This window comes from Giraffa tippelskirchi, chromosome 11 (genome assembly GCF_054371585.1).
Source record: "Giraffa tippelskirchi isolate mGirTip1 chromosome 11, T2T-mGirTip1v1.2.pri, whole genome shotgun sequence".
Taxonomy (NCBI): Eukaryota; Metazoa; Chordata; class Mammalia; order Artiodactyla; family Giraffidae; genus Giraffa; species Giraffa tippelskirchi.
In genome coordinates this window covers 76,860,281-76,875,667 of record NC_137285.1, presented here as the reverse complement: position 1 = coordinate 76,875,667, position 15,387 = coordinate 76,860,281, and the positions used below count along the sequence as shown (strand labels likewise).

Sequence of the window (15,387 nt, the reverse complement as noted above, 5' to 3'; positions counted from 1 at the left end):
AGGGCCGGGCCTCACGTTGGAAGCCAGGGGAAGACGAGCTCTCGTCCTGCTGGGGTAGGGGAAGGGGTGGGGCCGGGGGAGGTCAGGCTCCAGCAGTGGGAGGGGCTTGAGGTCCGCCTGCGGCAGTTGGTGACGTTCCTGCTCCCCTCAGGGCAGAGCCGCCGGCCTGAGAATGAGGGTGCTGCTGAGCCCAGGGGCTGGGATGGCCCGTTGCTGCTGTGGTCCCAGAGCTCCACCCGAGACCTGAGGGAAGCCGTCTGCCCGTGAGTCCTCTCCCGCTTGTCTGTCAGCTTGTTTGAAGCATGCTGGGTTTTCTGCCCAGCTGGCTAAGGGGAGTCCCTGGAAATGCAAGGGTGTGGGTTTTGGCAGACTTCAGGGAAGACATGCCAGATGAGCCTGGGAGACTCCAGCTTAAGCTGGATTCAGGAGATATCTCTTCGGGCCAGCTAGTAATTGTAGGATAAGCCTAATGAGTCTTCACAGGATGAAGAGAGTAACGTGCCAAGGTAGCAATTGATGTCCTCATTCGAGAGGATGAAGCTGGTGCTCAGAGAAGGGGGAACTTGGCCACAGCAAGGAGGTGTGCACCCAGACAGAACCCCCCAGATCCGGCCATTGGAGCTCAGGGAGGCCACTGGTGTGGCTTGTCCCTGTGGCAGGGCCCGAGGCAGGCAGCCCACCCTGATTCCTGCGGGGGCCTGACTTGGGAAGTGCCATCTGGTAGCTTTGAGACTCACCAAACCAAATTGCACTGGAGATAGGAGGGACACCTTCCTTCATCCACCCCCCACCCCCGCCGGATTCCCACATACCCTGACCCCTTTCTCTCGATTTCGGAGCCATTTCCAGAGTCCCGCTCATATGACCTCATTTGAAGTGCACTGTGGACGGGCTGCCATCTGCAGCTGCTACCACAGCAGCCAAGGGCTTTAGCTCCTGACTACCTCCCTTCCTTTGGAACTTGGGGGCCCTCTACTCCCCACTTGCACACCACAGACCTTTGCTGAGGATTGTGGGGACCCTCACTCAGTTTGCAGCACGTTGTAGCCATCCCTGTCCTCCCTTGAAACTCAGCTTGTGAGCTCCTTTGGAGCAGCGTGGCCCACCTGGCTGCAACGGAAGAGACACAGCTGACAGTGAAACAACAGCTTAGATCTGAGAGCCGGAAAGCTCTGTCAAAAGGGACCTCCCTCTTCACACCGTAGAGGCTGTAGGAGCCGCCAGGCTTTCGGAACCAGTGCTGGGGCCAAAATGACTCCACAGCTGTTTTCCTTCCTGGGGAGGGTTCTGGCTCGAGCGGGAATGGCTCAAGTCTCCTAAGGTTCTGAAAGCCCACTGTGTGCAGATTCACGGTACACAGAGAGGAAAAGGTGGAGTCCTAGCCTGGAGGTGGTCACAGCTCACGGATGAGCCAGGCAGGCAGGCAGGCAGGGCATGAGAACACCTGAGCTGCCTTCATGAGTGAATGGTGTGGGGGCAGAGGAAGAGAAGCCGGTCTGCTCCCTCGTGTGGTGCCCAGGGCAGGTTGTCCCCAGAGGAAACCCTTACGACGGTGAGGACTATCACTGCTGTTTCCCAAGGGGTTCCGTCGGTGCGTGTCTTCCCCGGAGCGGTCAGGCCGTCTCTCAAGTACACTGGCCATGGGCATTGCCTCTCCTTGGAACTTCCCATGTGTTTCTCTTTTTTATGGAACAGTGATTTTCTAGAGTGGTTCTGGGCCACAAGGATGTTGGGTCATTTTCTAGCCTTCTGTCATGAAGAACGCTTTCCTGGGCATGGGGGTGGTTTGTTGTTCCAGCTCCCTTTCTTGGCTTCTTTTGGGAGCTGGTGCAACAAGAGGAGCTCAGCCTCTGCCTTCTGGCTGAGATGTCACCCTTCAAACAGCAATGCCTGCCTGGAGATAATGATGGCAGTTGCCAAAAGGGCTTCGTTTGGCACATGGTATCTTGAAAGGACGTACACCGTCCTTTCAGCTATCAAAGGCTAGTTCAAATGACATAAAAATGAGAACTCTCCAATGGAGTCTTACAGTAGGTGGAGAGTCCGAAAAACACTCCTTCAGTCATTTCGCTGAGAGTCATTGATTGGGGACACCAAGAATATAGGAAGGAATGCAGAAAGAAAAGATGAAATTGTGTTCAGGATCGGGGGGAGGGATGAACAGGGCGTGCTTGCCTTGAATCCAGGCTTTGTTGGGGGGTGGGGCATAAAGATGGAACGGGTCTGAAACTACAAAGTGGTGATGGTAACACAGTATCACCAGAGTTACACAACAGTGTTCCCAGATTGCAACAATGATGAAACAGTTTACTAATCCCAACTTAACCAACAAAAATCCAGGAAACCATACAAAAAATAAAACATCACCAGAAAGGTGGAAACAAACCACATGCAAAGCAGTTCAGGGGAAAGGAACTCCATGTCCCCTGGGGGCAGACCGAGTTGCCGGCATCCACGGTGAGCAGACAGGGATGGAGGCTGCAGAGCCGACCGCTCCCCTGGACGTGGTGTTTCCGGTAAGGGCTCTGGGTCTCTGTCCAGAGCGGGGGCTCTTTCTCCCTGCAGGGCTGGGTGAGTCATCGTGGGCGTCTGGGTGTTGCGCGGGAGCCAGGGCAGGCTCTCCCTGCCGAGGCGGTGACTCTTCCTCTGCCTCGGGTTCTCTTGCTAAAGCCCGAGCAGGTAGAGGTGCACGTGGAGGTGGAGGTTCTCGCTGAGGGGGTGGGACATCAGTGCCTGGGGCTGGGGGTCCTGCAGGCACGGAGATCCGATCTGCCCGGTGTGCTGGCCAGTACCCAGCTGGCCTGGTGTCTCTGCGAGGGCAAGTCTCGCTTCTCCATCTGCCCTCGGTGGATCCCTGGGTCCTGCACCTGGAGCCACCACCTGTGTGGGGACAGGTCTGGGAAGTGGAGCCTGGTTCCAGTTGGAGGCCAGTGCTAGAGCTGGGGGAGAAGCAAAGTTTGCCCACAGGCCAGCCTTGGCATGTGCGTACCCCGGGACAGAAACGTTCCAAGAGGTTCCCAAAGAATACCCAGCGTCAGATGTCTTTTGGGACTGAAGTGTGCAAGATGGGGGGCGGGGGGTGTGAGGCCAGCGCTTGCTGCAGGCCCAGCAGCAGCTTTCGAGGACTCGTCCCTGTGTAGCTCAGCACCCCTCCCCACACACTCCCGTGCACCAGCCCCAGCGTCCTCACCTCTGTGCTGTGGCGTGCTGGGCTCCAGGTCCTCCTGGTGCCTCAGAGGCCGGGGTTCTCTGGACTCTGGGTCGGAGCCGGGTGTGCTGAGCTCCGTGGAAGCCTCAGACTGGGCCGCCGGCTGTATCCTGGGCGGTGTCTCGGCAGCAGGCCTTCCCCACCTCCGCGTCTCCCCCGGTGGGGCTGATGCCTCCGTGGGCACGCTGACCTGGAGCCTGCACTGGGCCTCACGGGCGGGCGGGTGGTGCTCCGACCCCTCCCTCTGGGAGCTGGATGGGGTGTCCCCGTCCTCGGCCTCATCACGTGGGAAGCTCTGCAACGACAGTGACCGTCAGCCAGCCATGCTGGGAGTTTTCCGAGCTGGGCCTGGCCAGTGGAGCCGCTGCTTCTGCCTGCTCGAACTTCTCTTCCCAGAAGGGTCAGAGACGTGTGTCTGCTCAGATCCCCACCCGGGAGGAAAGAGACCCATCTGAGGGTGTGAGGTCAGCCTGGCCGGTCGGCGCTGCCCACACTCTCCCCATCCCGCCCAGCCTGCTCTCCCCTGGGGTGTGGGCACAACTTGTCCACAGGCTTCTGACCCCACATCCGCCTGGGCTTCCTTGAGGGAGACACAGCCCGAGAAACCCGCATCCCCACACACAGGCAAAGGACCCGGTGTTTCCGGGTGGCATGGGAGAGGTGGCCTGGCCCGGCCTGGGGCTCCCCGTGTTACCTTTCTGTTTCTCCGGGCAAAGGGCCAGAGGCCTCTCGGGGGTGTCCTGAGCCAACGTCGACAGGGTGCCCACGCACACTGCCTGTGAGCTCTCCTGAGGCCCCGGCCTCTGGGCAGGGGCAAACAGCAGAACATCTTGGCAGCAAGTGATCTGGCTGGGGGCTCCTCTCCGCTCTGGAGGCCTGGATACCCGGATTGCGGGTTCTGTTGGGTTCTGTTGCCGGCAGGTGACATCATTTCCTGGGGTTCGTGCTGAGGTCCCTTCCTCAAAACTTCCCAAGGGAATCTCTGGGTTTCTGACTGCTCGACCACCCCCCTTAGGCCATGTGCAGGCACAATGACACCCACACGGCCCAGCCCACAGCCCTGGGGAGGCCTGGGTTCAGCCAGGGCCTGAGCTCCGAGGACCATGCTGCTCTCAGACCAGGCTCCTTCTTCTCATAAGTGGTGTGGCCCTGGACAAGCATATGCCCCTCAGGGTTGCCCCAGTCTCTCCATCTGCAGAGTGGGGGTCATTCTCCCATCTGCTTCCTAGGTCTGTCGGCCTACGAGCAGCTCCATGCCTTTCCACCTGGGGCCGATATCACGTGGAGCTCGTGCGCTGAGACTTCAGAAAGAAAGATTCCATCCAGGGCTGACACAGCACAGAATGGGGCAGAACGAGGCCTGGATGCGCCGTGGAACCCAGGAAAAGGCACTCCCCCTCCTGACTGTTTTGAGACCCCGCATCCAAGTTGGAGGACCGAAAGGAAGACTCGAAGGTCTCCCTCTCTTATAGAAAAGAGTAGCCAACTTTCTGGTCCTCTGTTTCCATTGAGATTCTGTTCAAGGGTCCCAGCTCGGCTTCTGCGGGTGGCTGAGCTTCTAATGGCTCCCTGCGTTCTTGTCTTTTCCTCTCCAAACCTTCCGTCCTTTTCCCCCTTCTGGGGTGGAAGGGCGCTGTCATTGCTTCTACCTTCGAGACAGATTGAGGAATAGTCTGGACCATCGACTCCTTTCCTCTCTTTGGTTCCGTGTCTCTCTCTGGCTGTGTCCCTCTCTTTTCCTTTCTCAATTCCGTCTGTGTCTTCCTCTTTCTCTCTCGTGTGTGGATGGATGGATGGATGCTAGGGATGCACATGTATATGATTAGATGAGGGTTATGTTTTAGGGATAGGTTAGAGGGAGAGAAAGGCTTTAGGTCAGAGTTGGTCATGGGGGAAGGGTCAAGGGTGGTGGTGGTGTTTCTTGGAATCTGAGTGCTGTGCATTCTTCGTCTCTTTCCATATGAACCCCTTCTCAGATACACCACTTGCAAGGAGTCTCTCGTGTTCCGTTTCCTATCTTTTGCATTTGTGAATGCTTAGCCTCTCTGTTGTGAATAGGTTCCATTGGATGGAAACCCAGTGGTGTACTTCGTTTACCTCTTTCCCTTACTTGAAGAGACCCATTTCGACCTCCGCCCAGCAAATGGCAAGGAGACTCTGATGTTAAGGAGCCTTTGACCTACGCTTCTTTCTAGCTATCTCATGACATCAGTCTTTAGGGTGAGGTTTTTCCCCGATATTGAGGTGGTATGAGATCAAACCCAATAGCGTTCTTCAGATGTAGCTGTCTGGTTTTCCCATGGACATTGATTGAAGAGGCTTTCTTGTTCCCATTTGGATATTCTCACCGTCTGTGTCAGAGATGAGTTGACCATGGATGCTGGGGTTTGTTTCTGGACCCTCAACTTTATTCCATCGATCTGGATCTGTGTGTGTTGTTGTATTCCCAATAGCATACTGTCCTGCTGCTGCTGCTGCGGCTAAGTCACTTCAGTCGTGTCTGACTCTGCAAGACCCCATGGCCTGTAGCCTACCAGGCTCCTCCGTCCAGGACATTTTCCAGGCAAGAGTACTGGAGTGGGTCGCCATTGCCTTCTCCGATACTCTCCTGAGGATCCTAGTTTGGTCGTCTAATTTCCTTTCACACAACCTTGGATGTCCGTATCGGGGCTTTTTCGTCGGATTGTATTGACAATGTAGGCTCTTTTCTGTTTCCGTACCCCTTTTGCAATTCTTTGTTCGGTGCGAAAATGCATTGGCATTTTGGGAGGAATAGCATGGAAGCTGTGGATTGCCATGTGGGGCTGTGACATGATTTTCCCAATAGGAATTCTTTCAAGCCCTGAGCACAGCTTCTCTTTCCAGTGATTGGTGTGGGCTTGATCTTCCTCCTTCCATCTCTCGCCGTTTTGTGAGAACAGGTCCATCCTTCCCTTCTGGGGTAGATGGACTCGTGGATATCACTTCAGTGAATGGCATTGTCAGTGGGGGTGATAATTCCCTTCTCATTGGAAGACTTTGCTGTGAGTATTAGAAACGCAAGTGACTTCTCTTCCCCTTCCTCCCTGTCCATGTCTCAGAGCCACCGGGAAACAGAGGCCTCATCCACGGTCACACAGGCCTGAGGGGGTGCAACTAGACTGTTGTTTCTTCAGGCCCTCAGTGCTGGACATCATCCGGGATACTCTGTGTGTGTCTTCCTCCGTCTGGTGTCCCTTCAGACCTTTCCCTAGTTTTCACAGGCTTGTTGTGTTGGCGTTCTTTGTCTGTTTGGAGACACATCCTTGATAAGCTTTGTGTTTCCACTCATTCGTCTCGCGATGTATGACCTGTCTTTTGCTTTTGTCATGAGGTCTTTCCCACAGTAGATATCTTTGATTTTGCAAAGTCCACTGTATTCTCTGGGTTTTTTTTGTGGACTGCCTTTTAGTTTTGTGTGTGAAGACTCAAAGCACGTGTCCGGTTTCTGCTCATTGTTCTTCTAGATTTGTGACAAGTTTTCATGGAAAGTTTGTCTAGGGATAACTGGAAGTGAACTCGGTGTAAGGTGTCAAGTCTCCATCTCCATTCATGTCATCCCCTGCAGTTTCCAATTCCCTGTTCCTGAGTGGTTTTGGAGACCTTGTGGAAGGTTGGTTGCATTGGAGTTTGCATTTCCACCTTGATTCGATTCACACTGTTCTGCCCTCAGGGACACTGTCAAGGGGGAGTGAGGAGCAGCCTGCACTTCCAGCAGTGACCACACGGTGGGGCGAGTGCTGCTCTCCCCTCTGGGAGCCCCAGGCCACAGGCATCCCAGTGAGGAGCCAGCTCTGTGCTCAGCTGAAAGGAGTTAGTCTCTCAGGAGCCTCGGAGCCCTTGCCTTTGGATCACCCAGGGTGGGCATTTACTGGGACAGAAAAAATTGCCCTGAATTCCATGGACGGAAGAGCCTGGCTGTGTAGAGTTGGTGAGTTGCCGTGAATCAGACACAACTGAGGACACAAAAATTCAATAGATTGAAACACATTTTGGGGGTGGGGGGGAGTGAAAGTGGGTGATGTGGGTTTTTTTGTCTTATATAATAGCCAAGGGAAATCTAGTTTAAACCTAAATTCACATAGATGGGAAAGGTATAGCTCTCCGTCACCCTATTTTAAAAAAAAAAAAAACTACTAAACTTTTCTGAAAGTTTATTTAGTAGCTTCCTTGAGCAGTTTATTGTGGAGCATTTTTTTTTTTTTTCTGTGACATTGGCCTCATTAAAAATTATGGTTTGCCTTTAGTGGATAATTTTGTTCATTGGTTTCTTAGAGAACCTTGGTAATCTTTGAGTTTCCTGGGGAGTATGGTCACATGACCTGGCCCTGGCCAATTGGTGCGTTCCACCTCCCTGGCCACTGTGATTGGCTCCGGGCTGGGGCAGTGCCCAATCGGGGCCCAGGGCCGGGCCTCACGTTGGAAGCCAGGGGAAGACGAGCTCTCGTCCTGCTGGGGTAGGGGAAGGGGTGGGGCCGGGGGAGGTCAGGCTCCAGCAGTGGGAGGGGCTTGAGGTCCGCCTGCGGCAGTTGGTGACGTTCCTGCTCCCCTCAGGGCAGAGCCGCCGGCCTGAGAATGAGGGCGCTGCTGAGCCCAGGGGCTGGGATGGCCCGTTGCTGCTGTGGTCCCAGAGCTCCACCCGAGACCTGAGGGAAGCCGTCTGCCCGTGAGTCCTCTCCCGCTTGTCTGTCAGCTTGTTTGAAGCATGCTGGTTTTCTGCCCGGCTGGCTAAGGCGAGTCCCTGGAAATGCAAGGGTGTGGGTTTTGGCAGACTTCAGGGAAGACATGCCAGATGAGCCTGGGAGACTCCAGCTTAAGCTGGATTCAGGAGATATCTCTTCGGGCCAGCTAGTAATTGTAGGATAAGCCTAATGAGTCTTCACAGGATGAAGAGAGTAACGTGCCAAGGTAGCAATTGATGTCCTCATTCGAGAGGATGAAGCTGGTGCTCAGAGAAGGGGGGAACTTGGCCACAGCAAGGAGGTGTGCACCCAGACAGAACCCCCCAGATCCGGCCATTGGAGCTCAGGGAGGCCACTGGTGTGGCTTGTCCCTGTGGCAGGGCCCGAGGCAGGCAGCCCACCCTGATTCCTGCGGGGGCCTGACTTGGGAAGTGCCATCTGGTAGCTTTGAGACTCACCAAACCAAATTGCACTGGAGATAGGAGGGACACCTTCCTTCATCCACCCCCCACCCCCGCCGGATTCCCACATACCCTGACCCCTTTCTCTCGATTTCGGAGCCATTTCCAGAGTCCCGCTCATATGACCTCATTTGAAGTGCACTGTGGACGGGCTGCCATCTGCAGCTGCTACCACAGCAGCCAAGGGCTTTAGCTCCTGACTACCTCCCTTCCTTTGGAACTTGGGGGCCCTCTACTCCCCACTTGCACACCACAGACCTTTGCTGAGGATTGTGGGGACCCTCACTCAGTTTGCAGCACGTTGTAGCCATCCCTGTCCTCCCTTGAAACTCAGCTTGTGAGCTCCTTTGGAGCAGCGTGGCCCACCTGGCTGCAACGGAAGAGACACAGCTGACAGTGAAACAACAGCTTAGATCTGAGAGCCGGAAAGCTCTGTCAAAAGGGACCTCCCTCTTCACACCGTAGAGGCTGTAGGAGCCGCCAGGCTTTCGGAACCAGTGCTGGGGCCAAAATGACTCCACAGCTGTTTTCCTTCCTGGGGAGGGTTCTGGCTCGAGCGGGAATGGCTCAAGTCTCCTAAGGTTCTGAAAGCCCACTGTGTGCAGATTCACGGTACACAGAGAGGAAAAGGTGGAGTCCTAGCCTGGAGGTGGTCACAGCTCACGGATGAGCCAGGCAGGCAGGCAGGCAGGGCATGAGAACACCTGAGCTGCCTTCATGAGTGAATGGTGTGGGGGCAGAGGAAGAGAAGCCGGTCTGCTCCCTCGTGTGGTGCCCAGGGCAGGTTGTCCCCAGAGGAAACCCTTACGACGGTGAGGACTATCACTGCTGTTTCCCAAGGGGTTCCGTCGGTGCGTGTCTTCCCCGGAGCGGTCAGGCCGTCTCTCAAGTACACTGGCCATGGGCATTGCCTCTCCTTGGAACTTCCCATGTGTTTCTCTTTTTTATGGAACAGTGATTTTCTAGAGTGGTTCTGGGCCACAAGGATGTTGGGTCATTTTCTAGCCTTCTGTCATGAAGAACGCTTTCCTGGGCATGGGGGTGGTTTGTTGTTCCAGCTCCCTTTCTTGGCTTCTTTTGGGAGCTGGTGCAACAAGAGGAGCTCAGCCTCTGCCTTCTGGCTGAGATGTCACCCTTCAAACAGCAATGCCTGCCTGGAGATAATGATGGCAGTTGCCAAAAGGGCTTCGTTTGGCACATGGTATCTTGAAAGGACGTACACCGTCCTTTCAGCTATCAAAGGCTAGTTCAAATGACATAAAAATGAGAACTCTCCAATGGAGTCTTACAGTAGGTGGAGAGTCCGAAAAACACTCCTTCAGTCATTTCGCTGAGAGTCATTGATTGGGGACACCAAGAATATAGGAAGGAATGCAGAAAGAAAAGATGAAATTGTGTTCAGGATCGGGGGGAGGGATGAACAGGGCGTGCTTGCCTTGAATCCAGGCTTTGTTGGGGGGTGGGGCATAAAGATGGAACGGGTCTGAAACTACAAAGTGGTGATGGTAACACAGTATCACCAGAGTTACACAACAGTGTTCCCAGATTGCAACAATGATGAAACAGTTTACTAATCCCAACTTAACCAACAAAAATCCAGGAAACCATACAAAAAATAAAACATCACCAGAAAGGTGGAAACAAACCACATGCAAAGCAGTTCAGGGGAAAGGAACTCCATGTCCCCTGGGGGCAGACCGAGTTGCCGGCATCCACGGTGAGCAGACAGGGATGGAGGCTGCAGAGCCGACCGCTCCCCTGGACGTGGTGTTTCCGGTAAGGGCTCTGGGTCTCTGTCCAGAGCGGGGGCTCTTTCTCCCTGCAGGGCTGGGTGAGTCATCGTGGGCGTCTGGGTGTTGCGCGGGAGCCAGGGCAGGCTCTCCCTGCCGAGGCGGTGACTCTTCCTCTGCCTCGGGTTCTCTTGCTAAAGCCCGAGCAGGTAGAGGTGCACGTGGAGGTGGAGGTTCTCGCTGAGGGGGTGGGACATCAGTGCCTGGGGCTGGGGGTCCTGCAGGCACGGAGATCCGATCTGCCCGGTGTGCTGGCCAGTACCCAGCTGGCCTGGTGTCTCTGCGAGGGCAAGTCTCGCTTCTCCATCTGCCCTCGGTGGATCCCTGGGTCCTGCACCTGGAGCCACCACCTGTGTGGGGACAGGTCTGGGAAGTGGAGCCTGGTTCCAGTTGGAGGCCAGTGCTAGAGCTGGGGGAGAAGCAAAGTTTGCCCACAGGCCAGCCTTGGCATGTGCGTACCCCGGGACAGAAACGTTCCAAGAGGTTCCCAAAGAATACCCAGCGTCAGATGTCTTTTGGGACTGAAGTGTGCAAGATGGGGGGCGGGGGGTGTGAGGCCAGCGCTTGCTGCAGGCCCAGCAGCAGCTTTCGAGGACTCGTCCCTGTGTAGCTCAGCACCCCTCCCCACACACTCCCGTGCACCAGCCCCAGCGTCCTCACCTCTGTGCTGTGGCGTGCTGGGCTCCAGGTCCTCCTGGTGCCTCAGAGGCCGGGGTTCTCTGGACTCTGGGTCGGAGCCGGGTGTGCTGAGCTCCGTGGAAGCCTCAGACTGGGCCGCCGGCTGTATCCTGGGCGGTGTCTCGGCAGCAGGCCTTCCCCACCTCCGCGTCTCCCCCGGTGGGGCTGATGCCTCCGTGGGCACGCTGACCTGGAGCCTGCACTGGGCCTCACGGGCGGGCGGGTGGTGCTCCGACCCCTCCCTCTGGGAGCTGGATGGGGTGTCCCCGTCCTCGGCCTCATCACGTGGGAAGCTCTGCAACGACAGTGACCGTCAGCCAGCCATGCTGGGAGTTTTCCGAGCTGGGCCTGGCCAGTGGAGCCGCTGCTTCTGCCTGCTCGAACTTCTCTTCCCAGAAGGGTCAGAGACGTGTGTCTGCTCAGATCCCCACCCGGGAGGAAAGAGACCCATCTGAGGGTGTGAGGTCAGCCTGGCCGGTCGGCGCTGCCCACACTCTCCCCATCCCGCCCAGCCTGCTCTCCCCTGGGGTGTGGGCACAACTTGTCCACAGGCTTCTGACCCCACATCCGCCTGGGCTTCCTTGAGGGAGACACAGCCCGAGAAACCCGCATCCCCACACACAGGCAAAGGACCCGGTGTTTCCGGGTGGCATGGGAGAGGTGGCCTGGCCCGGCCTGGGGCTCCCCGTGTTACCTTTCTGTTTCTCCGGGCAAAGGGCCAGAGGCCTCTCGGGGGTGTCCTGAGCCAACGTCGACAGGGTGCCCACGCACACTGCCTGTGAGCTCTCCTGAGGCCCCGGCCTCTGGGCAGGGGCAAACAGCAGAACATCTTGGCAGCAAGTGATCTGGCTGGGGGCTCCTCTCCGCTCTGGAGGCCTGGATACCCGGATTGCGGGTTCTGTTGGGTTCTGTTGCCGGCAGGTGACATCATTTCCTGGGGTTCGTGCTGAGGTCCCTTCCTCAAAACTTCCCAAGGGAATCTCTGGGTTTCTGACTGCTCGACCACCCCCCTTAGGCCATGTGCAGGCACAATGACACCCACACGGCCCAGCCCACAGCCCTGGGGAGGCCTGGGTTCAGCCAGGGCCTGAGCTCCGAGGACCATGCTGCTCTCAGACCAGGCTCCTTCTTCTCATAAGTGGTGTGGCCCTGGACAAGCATATGCCCCTCAGGGTTGCCCCAGTCTCTCCATCTGCAGAGTGGGGGTCATTCTCCCATCTGCTTCCTAGGTCTGTCGGCCTACGAGCAGCTCCATGCCTTTCCACCTGGGGCCGATATCACGTGGAGCTCGTGCGCTGAGACTTCAGAAAGAAAGATTCCATCCAGGGCTGACACAGCACAGAATGGGGCAGAACGAGGCCTGGATGCGCCGTGGAACCCAGGAAAAGGCACTCCCCCTCCTGACTGTTTTGAGACCCCGCATCCAAGTTGGAGGACCGAAAGGAAGACTCGAAGGTCTCCCTCTCTTATAGAAAAGAGTAGCCAACTTTCTGGTCCTCTGTTTCCATTGAGATTCTGTTCAAGGGTCCCAGCTCGGCTTCTGCGGGTGGCTGAGCTTCTAATGGCTCCCTGCGTTCTTGTCTTTTCCTCTCCAAACCTTCCGTCCTTTTCCCCCTTCTGGGGTGGAAGGGCGCTGTCATTGCTTCTACCTTCGAGACAGATTGAGGAATAGTCTGGACCATCGACTCCTTTCCTCTCTTTGGTTCCGTGTCTCTCTCTGGCTGTGTCCCTCTCTTTTCCTTTCTCAATTCCGTCTGTGTCTTCCTCTTTCTCTCTCGTGTGTGGATGGATGGATGGATGCTAGGGATGCACATGTATATGATTAGATGAGGGTTATGTTTTAGGGATAGGTTAGAGGGAGAGAAAGGCTTTAGGTCAGAGTTGGTCATGGGGGAAGGGTCAAGGGTGGTGGTGGTGTTTCTTGGAATCTGAGTGCTGTGCATTCTTCGTCTCTTTCCATATGAACCCCTTCTCAGATACACCACTTGCAAGGAGTCTCTCGTGTTCCGTTTCCTATCTTTTGCATTTGTGAATGCTTAGCCTCTCTGTTGTGAATAGGTTCCATTGGATGGAAACCCAGTGGTGTACTTCGTTTACCTCTTTCCCTTACTTGAAGAGACCCATTTCGACCTCCGCCCAGCAAATGGCAAGGAGACTCTGATGTTAAGGAGCCTTTGACCTACGCTTCTTTCTAGCTATCTCATGACATCAGTCTTTAGGGTGAGGTTTTTCCCCGATATTGAGGTGGTATGAGATCAAACCCAATAGCGTTCTTCAGATGTAGCTGTCTGGTTTTCCCATGGACATTGATTGAAGAGGCTTTCTTGTTCCCATTTGGATATTCTCACCGTCTGTGTCAGAGATGAGTTGACCATGGATGCTGGGGTTTGTTTCTGGACCCTCAACTTTATTCCATCGATCTGGATCTGTGTGTGTTGTTGTATTCCCAATAGCATACTGTCCTGCTGCTGCTGCTGCGGCTAAGTCACTTCAGTCGTGTCTGACTCTGCAAGACCCCATGGCCTGTAGCCTACCAGGCTCCTCCGTCCAGGACATTTTCCAGGCAAGAGTACTGGAGTGGGTCGCCATTGCCTTCTCCGATACTCTCCTGAGGATCCTAGTTTGGTCGTCTAATTTCCTTTCACACAACCTTGGATGTCCGTATCGGGGCTTTTTCGTCGGATTGTATTGACAATGTAGGCTCTTTTCTGTTTCCGTACCCCTTTTGCAATTCTTTGTTCGGTGCGAAAATGCATTGGCATTTTGGGAGGAATAGCATGGAAGCTGTGGATTGCCATGTGGGGCTGTGACATGATTTTCCCAGTAGGAATTCTTTCAAGCCCTGAGCACAGCTTCTCTTTCCAGTGATTGGTGTGGGCTTGATCTTCCTCCTTCCATCTCTCGCCGTTTTGTGAGAACAGGTCCATCCTTCCCTTCTGGGGTAGATGGACTCGTGGATATCACTTCAGTGAATGGCATTGTCAGTGGGGGTGATAATTCCCTTCTCATTGGAAGACTTTGCTGTGAGTATTAGAAACGCAAGTGACTTCTCTTCCCCTTCCTCCCTGTCCATGTCTCAGAGCCACCGGGAAACAGAGGCCTCATCCACGGTCACACAGGCCTGAGGGGGTGCAACTAGACTGTTGTTTCTTCAGGCCCTCAGTGCTGGACATCATCCGGGATACTCTGTGTGTGTCTTCCTCCGTCTGGTGTCCCTTCAGACCTTTCCCTAGTTTTCACAGGCTTGTTGTGTTGGCGTTCTTTGTCTGTTTGGAGACACATCCTTGATAAGCTTTGTGTTTCCACTCATTCGTCTCGCGATGTATGACCTGTCTTTTGCTTTTGTCATGAGGTCTTTCCCACAGTAGATATCTTTGATTTTGCAAAGTCCACTGTATTCTCTGGGTTTTTTTTGTGGACTGCCTTTTAGTTTTGTGTGTGAAGACTCAAAGCACGTGTCCGGTTTCTGCTCATTGTTCTTCTAGATTTGTGACAAGTTTTCATGGAAAGTTTGTCTAGGGATAACTGGAAGTGAACTCGGTGTAAGGTGTCAAGTCTCCATCTCCATTCATGTCATCCCCTGCAGTTTCCAATTCCCTGTTCCTGAGTGGTTTTGGAGACCTTGTGGAAGGTTGGTTGCATTGGAGTTTGCATTTCCACCTTGATTCGATTCACACTGTTCTGCCCTCAGGGACACTGTCAAGGGGGAGTGAGGAGCAGCCTGCACTTCCAGCAGTGACCACACGGTGGGGCGAGTGCTGCTCTCCCCTCTGGGAGCCCCAGGCCACAGGCATCCCAGTGAGGAGCCAGCTCTGTGCTCAGCTGAAAGGAGTTAGTCTCTCAGGAGCCTCGGAGCCCTTGCCTTTGGATCACCCAGGGTGGGCATTTACTGGGACAGAAAAAATTGCCCTGAATTCCATGGACGGAAGAGCCTGGCTGTGTAGAGTTGGTGAGTTGCCGTGAATCAGACACAACTGAGGACACAAAAATTCAATAGATTGAAACACATTTTGGGGGTGGGGGGGAGTGAAAGTGGGTGATGTGGGTTTTTTTGTCTTATATAATAGCCAAGGGAAATCTAGTTTAAACCTAAATTCACATAGATGGGAAAGGTATAGCTCTCCGTCACCCTATTTTAAAAAAAAAAAAAACTACTAAACTTTTCTGAAAGTTTATTTAGTAGCTTCCTTGAGCAGTTTATTGTGGAGCATTTTTTTTTTTTTCTGTGACATTGGCCTCATTAAAAATTATGGTTTGCCTTTAGTGGATAATTTTGTTCATTGGTTTCTTAGAGAACCTTGGTAATCTTTGAGTTTCCTGGGGAGTATGGTCACATGACCTGGCCCTGGCCAATTGGTGCGTTCCACCTCCCTGGCCACTGTGATTGGCTCCGGGCTGGGGCAGTGCCCAATCGGGGCCCAGGGCCGGGCCTCACGTTGGAAGCCAGGGGAAGACGAGCTCTCGTCCTGCTGGGGTAGGGGAAGGGGTGGGGCCGGGGGAGGTCAGGCTCCAGCAGTGGGAGGGGCTTGAGGTCCGCCTGCGGCAGTTGG

At 54.9% G+C, this 15,387-nt stretch overlaps 3 protein-coding genes across 3 annotated transcripts in view; all 3 read right to left on the bottom strand.

Annotated features, from left to right (window-relative positions):
- The window catches only part of LOC145527590 (uncharacterized), a 123,839-nt gene that overhangs the window by 35,847 nt on the left and 72,605 nt on the right, over positions 1 to 15,387 (bottom strand). The gene's annotated exons all lie outside the window — the stretch shown is intronic.
- LOC145527549 (uncharacterized) lies at positions 2,287 to 6,672 on the bottom strand. Its single transcript, XM_081545651.1, has 3 exons — positions 3,903 to 6,672; positions 3,191 to 3,503; positions 2,287 to 2,939 (listed from the first exon to the last, which is right to left on the bottom strand). Exons 1-3 carry the CDS (start codon positions 4,311 to 4,313, stop codon positions 2,665 to 2,667), a joined length of 999 nt encoding a protein of 332 aa, XP_081401777.1. The 5' UTR covers positions 4,314 to 6,672; the 3' UTR covers positions 2,287 to 2,664.
- On the bottom strand, positions 9,916 to 13,272 carry LOC145527557 (uncharacterized). Its single transcript, XM_081545660.1, has 3 exons — positions 11,532 to 13,272; positions 10,820 to 11,132; positions 9,916 to 10,568 (listed from the first exon to the last, which is right to left on the bottom strand). The coding sequence occupies exons 1-3, from the start codon at positions 11,940 to 11,942 to the stop codon at positions 10,294 to 10,296; spliced, it is 999 nt and encodes a 332-aa protein (XP_081401786.1). The 5' UTR covers positions 11,943 to 13,272; the 3' UTR covers positions 9,916 to 10,293.